The sequence below is a fragment of the Tamandua tetradactyla genome, chromosome 3 (assembly GCF_023851605.1).
Source record: "Tamandua tetradactyla isolate mTamTet1 chromosome 3, mTamTet1.pri, whole genome shotgun sequence".
Classification (NCBI taxonomy): Eukaryota; Metazoa; Chordata; class Mammalia; order Pilosa; family Myrmecophagidae; genus Tamandua; species Tamandua tetradactyla.
In genome coordinates, this window is record NC_135329.1 from 14,903,787 (window position 1) to 14,916,763 (window position 12,977).

The window sequence follows — 12,977 nt, forward strand, 5'->3', positions numbered from 1 at the left end:
CTAGTTTTTAATGGCCATAGTCCAGAGGAGCAGCTGATCAATTTCCATAGTCACTACCCAAGATCTATTGTAGGTATTAGGAGTACTGAGCAGTATTCCCAAACCAAGCACATGATTTGTGAGGTTCTACTTGAGGTCTGTTGTGGTAACCTGATTGCAAGGCTGACCAACAGGAATAAGACCATACCAGTTAACACCCATGCCAATGTTTCACCAGCCTGTGCTTTCCTGGTTAGAGCAGGCAGATGAGAGATTTCTCGGATTATTATAATTGTCAAAGGAGGGATACCAGTTGCTTGAAACAGCCTGCTCATGGGTACCATAATCTGGTCAAAACATCCAGCAAGTCCTCCCAGTGTCACAATATATCAACCTGTAAGTCTTTTTCTTCTACTTTTGGAGCATTTGGTAAAGTCATGGTGGTCTTGATCAGGAGTTGAAATCAGCTCACATTCCTTAATCCTGTAGTACTCTCTGACTTCAGGCCTTAGAGAATCAAAGTCTCCATTGATGATTCAGGCAAAAAGTTTTCCCTATCTCCTTTGGTGATATAAGCTGTTGGCAGCTCCATCCAAAGGACTTTGCTCCAAAGGTGATGAAAACAGATTCAGTATCAAAAGGCAGTACTTCAGGGCAATATGTAAGATTCTACAAAGGTTCCATGCATTAGGGTAACTTTCCAGAAACCTACAACCTCCAGATGGGTCCCTGGACCAGAAAAGTCCAGAAACCTAGAGGGCCCAGCCTCTCCAGAACATCAGATAGTTCCATCTCCCTACCCCATATTATTGACAGCCCTTCCAACGTGAAAAAGTTAGAATGGCCATAGCCGAAGTACCCCTGAAGAGTGGGATAGAAAGATCAAAGTTGATGGTGAAGTTATACAGTGAAGTTAATATATACAAGGAAGGTAGAGTTTAACAAACTAATAAGATTTGCTGAATCATTATATTGATATCTCTTTTAGTCTCCAGTATCTTACAGCAGCTAGAAGCAAAAACCTAAAATTATGGAATTGTAACCCACACCAAACTCTGAAATCTGTTCTACAACTAATTGGTGTGCTGTGTTTTGAAATTTATTGCTTGTTTTTGTATATATGTTATTTTTCACAAAACAAAGAAAAAAATCAATCGTGATGATAAAAAAAATATTCCTTCTAGCCTCCAATATTATGAAGCAGCTAGAAGGAAAAATCTAGGATGATGGTATGGTAGCCCTTGACAAACTCTGGGATCTCTGCTGTAACTACAAGAGTGCTTTGAAAACTATTGCTTTTTTTTTTTCTTTCTTTAAAAAAAAAGGCAGTACTTCAAATTCCCATTGGGAAATTCGGGTTCCAAAGAGCTAAAGACATTCTCGGTATTGGATGATTGCCCTACAATGGCAGGTGGAGCCACCAGCGAAAGTTTACACTGTGAGAGCAAGGGCGATTTATGGATGATTCACATGTTAGGTCTTTTGACTCCATCAATACAAAGTCCAAAGTTTGTGGGGTATGGCACCAGGGGCCTGGAGTGCTTGATAACTTGTGACAAGCTGCGGGCCAACAGGTGAGAAAAACGGCGACTAGTTTTTAGGCGGGCGGCCACCGCAGGGCGGTTAGCAGCCGGGGCCTGACGGAGGCTCAGCCCAGCCGACGCGTCGCGGGGACTGCACGGAGCGCGTGGCCGGCCCAACGGCGCCAGGCTCAGTCCCCGCTCGCAGCTGACAAGCCCGCCATGCTCCGCCTAACGATGCTGCTGGCCGGGCTCGGTGGCTTCCTAGCGGCACCGCCCGGTAAGACAGCGGGGACCGGCTACTCGGTCTGGGGCGGAGGAAGGTTTTTCCTCTCAGCCCTCATTCGCTTTGCCCAAACTGTAGCCCAACTCTATAAATGTGTGAAAAATATCTGAGTGGCTGGTTTAGATTCTTTTAGGCCTATCAGAAGTGAGATGCTGGGTTATATATAATTTTATAGCTTTCTGAGCATCTACCAAACTGTTTTCCACAGTGGCTACACCATTTTACATTCCCACCAGCAAAGAAGGAGTATTCCTGTTTTCCCCCAGCCTCTCCAACACTTGTAATTTTCCATTTTTAAATAGTAGTCATTCTAGTGGGTGTGCAATGGTATCTTATTGTGGTTTTCATTTACATTTCCCTGATGGATAATGATGTTGAGCATCTTTTTCATGTGCTTTTTGGTCATTTCTGTTTTCTTTTCTTTTCTTTTTTTTAAACTGGGTTGTTGTTGAGTTGGAATTTCTTTACATATTCTGGCTATTAAATCCTTATCACACACGTGATTTCTACCTTCAAAGTGTATCCAGAATCTCCTTATACTACCTCCACAGACACTGCTACCACTTTGATCCAAGCTGCCACTGTATCTCTCCTGGGTTATTACTGCAGTTGTTTCTGAACTGCTATTCCTGATTTAGTCCTACATCCCATAAGTTTATTTTGAACCAGCAGCCAGAGTGACCCTCAAGTATGCTCAGACCCTCCAGTCGAATCTTGAATGAAAGTAAAAACAGAAATTCTTAAAGTGCTGTACCAAGCCTTTGTACCAGGTCTTACCTCTTTATATTCCTTCTCTCTCCTGACCCAATTCCTATGCTCTTGCTTTTTTCTCTCCAAAAGCATTGGCTTGGCCTATTTGCTCTTCTTGGGAACATGACAGGCACATTTCTGCCCCCAGGCCCTTATTTTCTCTGCCTGTAAGTGAGTCCCTCACCTCCTTCGAGGCTTTGTTCAAGTTTCATCTTCTAACTGAGGCTTCTCTGACCCTCCTAACTAAAAGTGCTACTCTACTCCAGAAACTTCCTAACCTCAGTTTGTGATTTTTTTTCCTTTAACACTTACCACCATTTGCCATGCTTAATATCCACTTACTCATCTTGTAAGGTCAAATTCAGAGCAAAGATTTTTGTCTCTTTGTCATTACTTTATCTCCACTGCACATAGTAAGCACTTAATAAATATTTCCTAAATAAATGACTAAAATGGCCCTTTGTGGTGCTTTGAAGCTGTATGCACCCACCAAAATACATGTTTTTAAATTGAATTTATTCCTGTGGGTGTGAACTCATTCTAAGTAGGACCTTTTAATGAGATTATTTCAGAAGGTGTGTCCCACCTCCGTCAGAATGGGGCTTAATGGTATTTCTGGAGTCCTTTATAAAGAATGAAATTCAGACCGAGAGAAAGCCACAGGAGGCAAGAAGCTGAACCAGAGAAGGGAGAGACCATGTGATAGCTAAGGATCCCAGGATTACCTGCATCCAGCCCCAGAATTTCATAGTCTTGAAGGAGAAAGCATTGCCTTGATGATGCCTTGATCTGGACATTTTTCCAGCCTCAGAACTGTGAGCAAATAAATTCCCTTGTTTAATTAAAGCATTGATATTTGGTTCGGTAGCCAGGAAAAGTGATACAGATTTCAGTACCAGGAGAGAGGCGTGCTGCTATTGCAAATACCAAAAATGTGGAAACAGTTTTGGAATTGGCTAATGGGTAGAGACTGGAAAAATTGTGAGGTGCTTGACAGAAAAGGCCTAGAATTCTATGACGAGACTAATGATGGAAATATGGATGCTAAAGGTGCTTCTGACAGGGCTTACATGGAAATGATATGTTACTGGAAACTGGAGGAGAGGTCATCTTTGTTTAAATATGGCAGAGAACTTGGCAAAACTGAGTTTTGATGTCAGATGGAAGGCAAAATTTGAGAGTGATGAACTTGGATATTCAATTGGGCACATTTTCAAGCTAAATGTGGAAAGTGCAGCCTGGCTTCTCCTTGCAGCTTATAGTAAAAGGTGAGAGGAAAGGGATAAGCCAAGAACTGAATTGGGCACAGAGAAATCAGAAATTGATGGTTTGGAAAATCCTGAGCAAGAATTTGCAAGTCCTCAGAGAATAGTGTTCCTTGTGAAGGTTTAACTGAACATGAAACCAGTCAGCAATTTCTCTGCAATTCAGGATTGGAAGTGCAGTTTTCCAGAAAGGGTATGAAAAGTCTTAGGTTTGGACTTTTCTGTCTGAAGGTTTGGACCCCTGTGTAAGGCATGCAAAACCAACAAATTTTTGTGCAATTTGTCTGAATGGAACCACTTCCATCCTGTACTAAAAAGGATGGAAAAGGGACAAATTGAAGGGAAAAAAATACACCAGGGCAGAACCATGGAAACTGAGGTCTATACTAAAGACATCTTCTAGGGCCAAGATCGTGGGTCCAACTATCTGCGTGGAAAGTGTACGTCTTCCCTTGCTCTTAAAGAAGGCTGACCCTCTTCCTACTGTTCAGGAAGAGTGTGCTACCATCCCAGTGCTCAGAGTGGGTGGAGCCGGGCCCTGGGGATTGGGAGAGTCTGGCCCCCCTACTGCTTCGAGAGGGTGGAACCTGTGCCCTGGCATTTGTGGAGAGCTTGCTGCCATCCTGATGCTTGGAGACTGTGTAGCCTTCACCCCCAGTTTTCGGGGATTGCATGGTCACTGGGTAACCATATGGAAGGGGTGGGGCTCTTGCTCCTTCAGGCCCATAGGACAGAACATTGTTTCATAAATGACTCTCAGACCCTAAACTCTAATGGAGTGTTCCCTTAGATTCCTGCTGGGTTTCTGAATTGTTTGGGCCCTGTGATGCCTGTCTTCCTTCCAGTTTCTCCCTTTGGGAATGGAGGTTTTATCCTATGCCTGTCCCTCTACTTCTATTGTATATCAAAAGCAGATAACATATTCTCTGGGTTTCATAGGTCCACAGGTGGAGGGAATTGTGCCCCAGGACAGACCACAGCCATAAACGGTTATGATGATACTTTGTACTAAGCATTGTTTCTGAAAGGACTTACAGTTTTTGAGATATTGTGATGGAATGAATGTATTTTGCATGTAGAAAGAACATGTCTTTTCATGGTGCAGAGGGTGCAGTATGGTAGTTAAAGCTGTATGTACCCCAGAAAAACAGGTTCTTAAATGTAATCCAGTCCTGTGGGTATTAGCTCATTATAAGTAGAAACATTTGATGAGGTAACTTCAATTAAAATCTTCCCCACCTCAGTTAGAATGGGCCTTAGTTCTGTTAGTGGATTCCTTAATAAGAAAATGAAATTCAATCAGAGAAAGTCACAGCAAGAAAGAAGCTGAAAACAACAGAATCTGGAGATGAAGTGAGAAGCCAAAAGAGCCCACCATATAACAGAGAAGCCAAGGTTTGCTGGTAGCCAGCCCCTGAATGCTACAGTCTGGGGAGAAAGCATTTTCTTAATGAGGCCTTGATTTGGATATTTTCCTGACCTTGAAACCATGAGCAAATACATTACCATTGTTTAACCCAACCCTCTTTATGGCATTTGCTTCAGCAGTCTAGGAAACCAAAACACCAACTTTTCTTCAATAACATAGACACATATACACTGTTCTTATACCCATGCATCCTCCCATTTTTTTTGTACTTGTAAATTATATTTTTGTATATGGTATATCCAAAACCATCCATTTACCCTTAAGTTCTATGTATTTGCATTTTTGCATTTGTATGAAATAAGAAGTGGAGTTATATAACAAATAATATAATACAACACTATTGGCATTTATAGTTACTCACATGTTTAACATTACCTAAAGTCTTCATTTTTTTATGGCTCTTTGATCCACTATCTATTGTTCTTTCCTTTCTGCCTGAAACATTACTTGTATTGCTTGTAGAGTAGGTCTAGCTGAAATGAACTCCCTCAGCTTTTATTTATTTGGAACTGTTTAAATCTTTCATTTTTGAAAGAAGATCTCACTGTATTTAAAATTTTTGGTTGGCAATGGTTTTCTTTCAGTGTGTTTAAGTATTTTATCCAACTGCCTTCTTGTCTCCCCAGTTTTTGAAGAGAAATTAGTGCTTAACCTTATCCAGATTCCTTTGTACCTAACTCATTGCTTTTCTCTTTTCAAAACTCTCTCCTTGTCCTTGGCATTGAACAATTTGATTACTACGTTTGGGTGTAGCTATCTTTGAGTTTATTTGGTTTGGGTTTTATTGGTATCCATGGATGTGCATATTCATGTTTCATTAAATTTGGGAAGTTTTCTGCCATTATTTCTTTGAATATTCCTTCTGCCCCCTTTTCTCTGTCCTCTTCTGGTAGTTCTATAATGTATATATTTATACATTTGGTTGTGTTCCACAGGGCTCTTAGGCTCTGTTTGTTCTTTCTTTTTCTTTTTTCTTTCTACTCCTTAGCCTGAATCATTTCAGTTGGTTTGTCTTCGTGATCACTGATAGTTTCTTCTCCTATATCCACTCTGCTGTTGAAACTAGCTAAGGAAATTTTCATTTCAGTTATTGTGTTTTTCAACTCCAGTATTTCTGTTTGGTTCTTATTGATAGGCTCAAAGATAGGTATTTATTTTGTTCCTTTGAATAGGCTATCATTTCTTGTTTTTTTTTTTCTTTTTGTCTTGTAATCTCTTGTTGCACACTGTGTATTTTAATATTATAAAGTGTTAATGCTGAGATTTAGTCTCTGCCCTCTCTGTTCCCTAAATTTATATCCAGCTAGTGATAGGATGGAGATCTTGAATGCCTGGAGCTAATGCAAATAAACCAAAGCAAAATGCTTCTGTCAGTTTTTGCAAATTGGGTCTTCTTTGCCTGGTGTTCTACTGCAGGATTTAGCCCTCCTATCAAGAAGACTAGAAGTCAAATAGGAAGTATAATGTCTTCTCTGTCCTATCTGAATCTGTGTGCAGCCAGAGCCATGGAGCCTGCTTTTTATCCTGGGCTTGTGTTGGCTAGAAGCCTTAGGAATTCCCTGGGTATACCCTGGGTACAGTGACAGGAGTTCAAGTGAACACTTCCTCTAGTCCCTTTGAAATAGACTTTCACCCTACTTCTGGTTGCTCTTCTTAGCGACTTCATGCAGATAGTTCTTTGCCCCAGGCTGCTTCAACTTAATTGTTTCCCACACTGTTCTAGGTTTCTGTAAGCTATTTCTCTGCCTTTAGGACAAACTCTGGCATGGTGAACCAATACACGTTCCCTGAGAATGTCCTATAGATTGGCACTGAGACATATGCACCACCGGATGTGCACAGAGGCCACTTTGCTTGCTATGGAACAGGGCCAGGGATCCATAATAGGAGAACAAGCTTGCTCCCATGTTGCATTATGGAGTAGGTGGGGGAGTGTCCAGCAAGGGTAACAAGAGCTTCTTCGATGGCTTTTGAAGCTGTGTTTTCTTTATTGAGCTTGTCTAGTTAACGCATCCCTTTAGCAATTTCCATAGTTTTGAGGGAAAAAGTTTTGTCACCCTTGCATTAGGGAGGTTAGATCAATGGCAACCCTTAGAGCAAGCCCCAGGTGATCTGAAGTAGCTGATTAGAGATCTCATGAGATCACACTTCTCCAGAGTTTGGAGGACTTGTTCTTTATGTTTCATCCTCTCACAGTAAGCTGAGCCAGGAGCCAGAGCTCTGGTCCTCAATGCTGTTGGCCATGAGACTGGGTCAAGGGGGCTGGTAACTGCTGTAGGGAGGGTGAAAATCACTGGCATGTATCACAATTTACCAACCTCTTCCTCTTGCTCCTCCCCAAATGCTGCAGTGTTCCACCAGACTCTAGAGTTTTAAAATAGTTGATTCAGATAGTTTCTGAGAATTCAATAATTGTTTCAGTGGAAGGTCTCATTTCTGGAACTTCTTATTCTGCTAACTTGCCAAAGTCCTCTCTAAGGTCATTTTTTTTATTGTGAAAAATAACATTTATACAAAACAATAAATTTCAAAGCACACAGCAACAAGTAGTTGTAGAACTGATGTCAGAGTTTGGTATGGGTTACAATTCCACAATTTGAGGTTTTTAATTCTAGCTGCTCCAAGACAATGGAGAACAAAAGAAATATTGATATATTGATTGGTGAGGCATACTTATTAGTTAAATCCTTTCTTCTCTGCTATAACTGCACCTGCTCCTTTGATATTTCTCCCAGTCTTTAGGGGTGTTTGGGCTATGCCCATTCTCACTTTTTCATATTGGAAAGGGCTGTCGATAATATGGGATAAGGGGATGGAATTAGTTAATGTTCTGGAGAGGCCAACCTCTCTGGGTTTCAGGACTTACTTTACCTAGGAACCCAACTGGAGGTTGTAGGTTTCTGGAAAGTAATAATGGTGCATGGTACCTTTATAGAATCTCAGAAAAATCCCTAGGTGTTCTTTCGGGTTGGCAGGAATGGTTTTGGTTGGGGCTTGACAAATCATGATAAGCAGCAATGTCTAGCTGAAGCTTGCATAAGAATAGCCTCTCGACTCTATTTGAACTCTCGGCACTGATAGCTTATCTGCTACAATTATTTTCCCATTTTTGGCCAGGAAGACATTGTCAATCCCACAGTGCCAACACCAGGCTCATCCCTGGGAGTCGTATCCCACATTGGCAGGGAGGCTTTCACCCCTGGCTGTCATTTCCCAGATAGTGGGGGAGGGTGATGATTTCAGTTTCAGAGCTGGGCTTAGAGAGGGAGGGGCCACATGTGAGCAAGAAAAGAGGTTCTCTAGAAGAAACTCTTAGACATACCTATAGGTATAGCTGCTAGGCTTCTCTGCTACACAAATAAGCCTCACAAGAGTAAGCCTCAAGAGCAAAGGCTTGGCCCATTGACTTTTCAGTCCCTAATGTTTGCAGCTGTTTCAGCGGTCTCCCTTGTGGTAAAATTTAATAGTTCTATATATTTTCTCCCATTCCCCAGGGGACTTTGCCAATACTTTTTAATTATCTACTCAACATACCCTTGGATGTATCCAGTCATTATATTAAGCTATACAGAATTATAAGCTCTCATTCCCGTTCTGGGTTCCCTGTTTGGGTTATTTAAATGATCTCTTCATACAGGTTGAGTTAGACTATGTGCCACAGAAAATTTAGGTTCTGGACAAAATAAACCTCTCTTCCTTTGGTCTCATAGAGTAGGTGAAGTTCTAAAATACAGGCAATGTCTTCCTTACCCCTGTATTCTGATTTATTTTAGTCCTGACCCAATCGGCTTCATTCTTATCTCTAATTGAAGCCTGATCACGTTTTCACTTTCTTTAACAGTGTTGTATGTAGCAACGCTGACCCTCAGAGCTGCAGAACTCCAATTCTGAGTCTTAGGTGTCACACCGGTACCCAAAGTTCCAGGAAAATACCAGATTATACATATATAGCACAACGTCTCACTATCTAGAAATAACAGTTACTGCTCCTGACTAAATGTGACTGCTATAAGAGCTTACAATCTAGACCCTAATTTTCTTATAAGTATTTTCTAAATGAGACCATACATTATTTGCTCTTTTTTGCTTCTGGCTTATTTTGCATCACAAAATGTCCCATAGATTCATTCACAACACTGCATGCCTTATGACTTCATTACTTTTTGTAGCAGCCCAATATTCCATGATATGTATATGCCACAGTTTGCCATTTTACTTCTCAATCAGTGCATCCTTCAGCCACCTCCATCTATTGGGCATCATGTATAATGCTCAAAGTCAATAGTCTATCAACACTCTCCATTTTAGGCAATTTTCATTGCTCCAGAGAAAAATAAGTAATTAACACACTCTCATCAAATAGAAAATCCAAATTCAAAGCTCCCCTTAACTTTTGCCCATCCCACCCCCATTATTAACCCCTGGTAATGTTGTGGTACTGTTGATATCTTCCTCTTAAACATAACCCATAGCATGCAATAGTAGTTTTCCCCCTATACCCTGATACTATAAACGCTTTGTACAAGATTCATACCTTTGAATTAGTTCACATAAGAACTTAATATTTGTGGTGTTAATCAGTGGAAAACATATCTCTATACAACCCCTTTCACTCATGTTCACCTTCAATATGGCAATATTACTTCTAGAGTCACTAATGAACTGTCTTCACTTCTATTCCCTGCACTTTAAATTGAACCTCATTAGCTAAACGTTCACCCGTCTCTAGCTTCTGTGTATCTAGGTTCCCTATATTCTACATTTTAAATCTCTCAGTTTACCTTTACCATGGTCAGAAAAACAAAATCATACAACATTCATCCTTTTGTGTCTAGCTTATTTCACTCAACATTGTGACCTCTAGTTTCATCCATCTTGTCATGTACTTCAGGAAGTCATTTAGTCTTATTGCTTCCATCGTATGAATACACCACAATGTGTTTATCCATTTGTCTGTTGATGGGTGCTTGGATTGTTTCCATCTTTTGGCAATTATGAATAATGCTGCTGTGAGCATCAGTGTGCAAATGTCTGTTTGTGTCACTGCTTTCAGCTTTTCTGGGTATTTACTGAGCCATGGTATTGCTGGGTCATGAGGCAACACGATATTTAGTTTTCTAAGGAACCACCAGTCTGGCTTTCATAGCGGCTGTTCTATTATGCATTCTCATCAGCATGATATAAATGTCCCAATTTCTCCACATCTTCTCCAACATTTATGGTTTCCTGTTTGTTTAATAGCAGCTGTTTTTATAGGTGCGAAGTGGTATCTTATTGCAGTCTTGATCTGCATTTCCCTTACAGCCAAGAATAATGAGCATCTCTTTATGTGCTTTTTAGCCATCTGTATTTGCTCTTCAGAAAAATACCTATTCATATCTTTAACCCTTTTTATAATTGGGCTGTTCTTTTGTTGTTGAGCTGAATCATTTCTTTGTGTATACAGAATATCAAACCTTTATCTAATACGTGGTTTCTAAATATTTTCTTCCATTGAGTTGGCTGCCTCTTTATATTTATTTTGTTGTTTTGCTTTTTTTCTCTTCACCTTTTGACAAAGTCTTTTGAGGCACAAAAACATTTGATTTTGAGGAGTTCCCATTTAATCTATTTTTTTTTCTTTCATTGCTTATGCTTTGGGTGTAAAATTTAGGAAACCACCTCCTATTAGTAGGCCTTGAAGATGTTTCTCTACATTTTCATCTAGGAGTTTTATGGTACTGGCTCTTATATTTAGGTCTTTGATCCACTTTGAGTTAATTTTTGAATTTTTATTGATATATATTCACATATCATGTAATCATCCAAAGTGAACAATCAGTGGTTCATGATATCATCATATAGCTGTGCATTTAACATCACAATAGACTTTTTTCCTCTTTTTTTGTGAAAAGTAACATATATACAAAAAAGCAATACATTTCAAAGAGCATTGCAACAAATAGTTGTAGAACAGATTTCAGAGTTTGGTATGGGTTGCGATTCCACAATTTTGGGTTTTTACTTCTAGCTGCTCTAAGACACTGGAGGCTAAAAGAAGTATCAATTTAATGATTCAGCAGTCATACCCATTTGCTAAACCCTACCTGTCTGTATAACCACTTTGAGTTAAGTTTAGTATAGGCTATAAGGTAAGGGTCCTCTTTCATTTTTTTGGTTTATATCCAGTTATCTCATACCCATTTATTGAAAAGACTATTTTTTCCCAGTTCAGTGGATTTGGGGACCTTGTCAAAGATCAGTTGGCCATATATTTGGTGGTCTGTATCCACACTCTTGATTCAATTCCATCGGTCAATACCTCTGTCTTTGTGCCAGTACCATGCTATTTTGACCACTGTGGCTTTGTAATAAGCTTTGAAATCAAGAAGTGTTAATTCTCCCACTTCATTTTTATTTTTAAAAGATATTTTTAGCCATTCAAGGTCTCTTTCCTTTCCAGAGGAATTTGGTAACTAGTTTTTCCAAGTCTTCAAAATAGGTTGTTAGAATTTTGCATTGCATTGAATCTGTAGATCAATTTTGGTACAGTTGACATCTTAACTACATTTAATCTTCCTAACCTGGAGCAGAGAATGTCTTTCCACCTATTCAGATCTTCTTTGACTTCATTTAGCAATGTTCTGTAGTTTTCTGTGTACACAGGTCCTTTACATCCCTAGTTGAGTTTATTCCTAGATGACTTGATTCTTTTAGTTGCCATTTTGAATGGAATTTTTTCCTTAACCAACTCCTCAGTTAAGTCATTGCTCATGTATAGAAACATTACTGACTTTTTCACATTAATCTTACATCCTACCACCTTGCTGAATTTGTTTATTAGCTCAAGAAGCTTTGTTGTAGATTTCTCAAGATTTTCCGAGTATAGTATCATGTAATCTGCAAATAATGAAAATTTTACTTCTTCCTTTCTAATTTGGATTTCTTTTTCTTGCCTGATTGCTCTGGCTAGAACTTCTAGTACAATTTTGAATAATAGTGCTGACAGAGGGCATACTTGTCTTGTTCTTGATCTTAGGGGGAAGGATTTCAGTTTTTCACCATTTAGTAAGATACTGGCTATGGGGTTTTCTTACATGCTCTTTGTCATGTTGAGTAAATTACCCTAAGGTCATTTTTAAAAAGCCTTTCTATGGTATATTTAAAGTCGTGTTTTCTTCATTGATGTTTTCTGATATCTTATCTTTTTCCTGGAGATGTGTCATCATTTCTTGTTCCTTTTCTGTCTTGTTATCTTTTCTTGCACATTGTACATTTTAATATTTTAATGGGTCAGCTCTGGAATTTAGTTCCTGAGCTCTCTGTTCCTTAAGTTTCTATCCAGCTCATGCTATGCAGAGATTTTCTCGAGTGTGAGGAGCTAACAAGAACAACTTAAGTAATACAATGAACATCTTTCTTAGTCTTTGAAAATTGGTTCTGTTTGGTTGTGTGTGTCTCCTTCAGAGTGTAGCCCTCCTCTCAAGAAGATAAGCCTGGGGAAAAGTGCAGAGTCCTCTTTAGTCTTTTATTTTTTTTAAGCATTTTTATTGAGATATATCATTTATATACAGTCTATCAAAGAGTACAATCAATGGCTTTTAGTATAATCAGAGTTGTGCATTCATCACCACAATACATGTTTTGGAATGTTTTCATTAATCTAAAAAGAAAAATCCCATGCCCCTTAGTAATTACCTCTCCACCCCTTTATCCTTCCCCAACCTTATATAACCACTAATCTAATTCTGTCTTTAAAGATACATTTT

General features: G+C 39.5%; 1 protein-coding gene and 1 pseudogene across 4 annotated transcripts in view; one reads left to right on the top strand and one right to left on the bottom strand.

Moving 5' to 3' along the window:
- LOC143677055 (thiamine pyrophosphokinase 1 pseudogene) lies at positions 1-770 on the bottom strand (annotated as a pseudogene).
- Positions 771-1,661: 891 nt separating this feature from the next.
- ADAM32 (ADAM metallopeptidase domain 32) overlaps positions 1,662-12,977 on the top strand; it is a 155,943-nt gene continuing 144,627 nt past the window's right edge. For all 4 annotated transcript variants that reach the window (XM_077152538.1, XM_077152539.1, XM_077152540.1 and 1 more), the window contains exon 1: positions 1,662-1,779. In XM_077152538.1, coding sequence (XP_077008653.1) covers positions 1,722-1,779 — 58 coding nt within the window. In that variant the 5' untranslated portion in view covers positions 1,662-1,721. The remainder of the gene's footprint in view (positions 1,780-12,977) is intronic.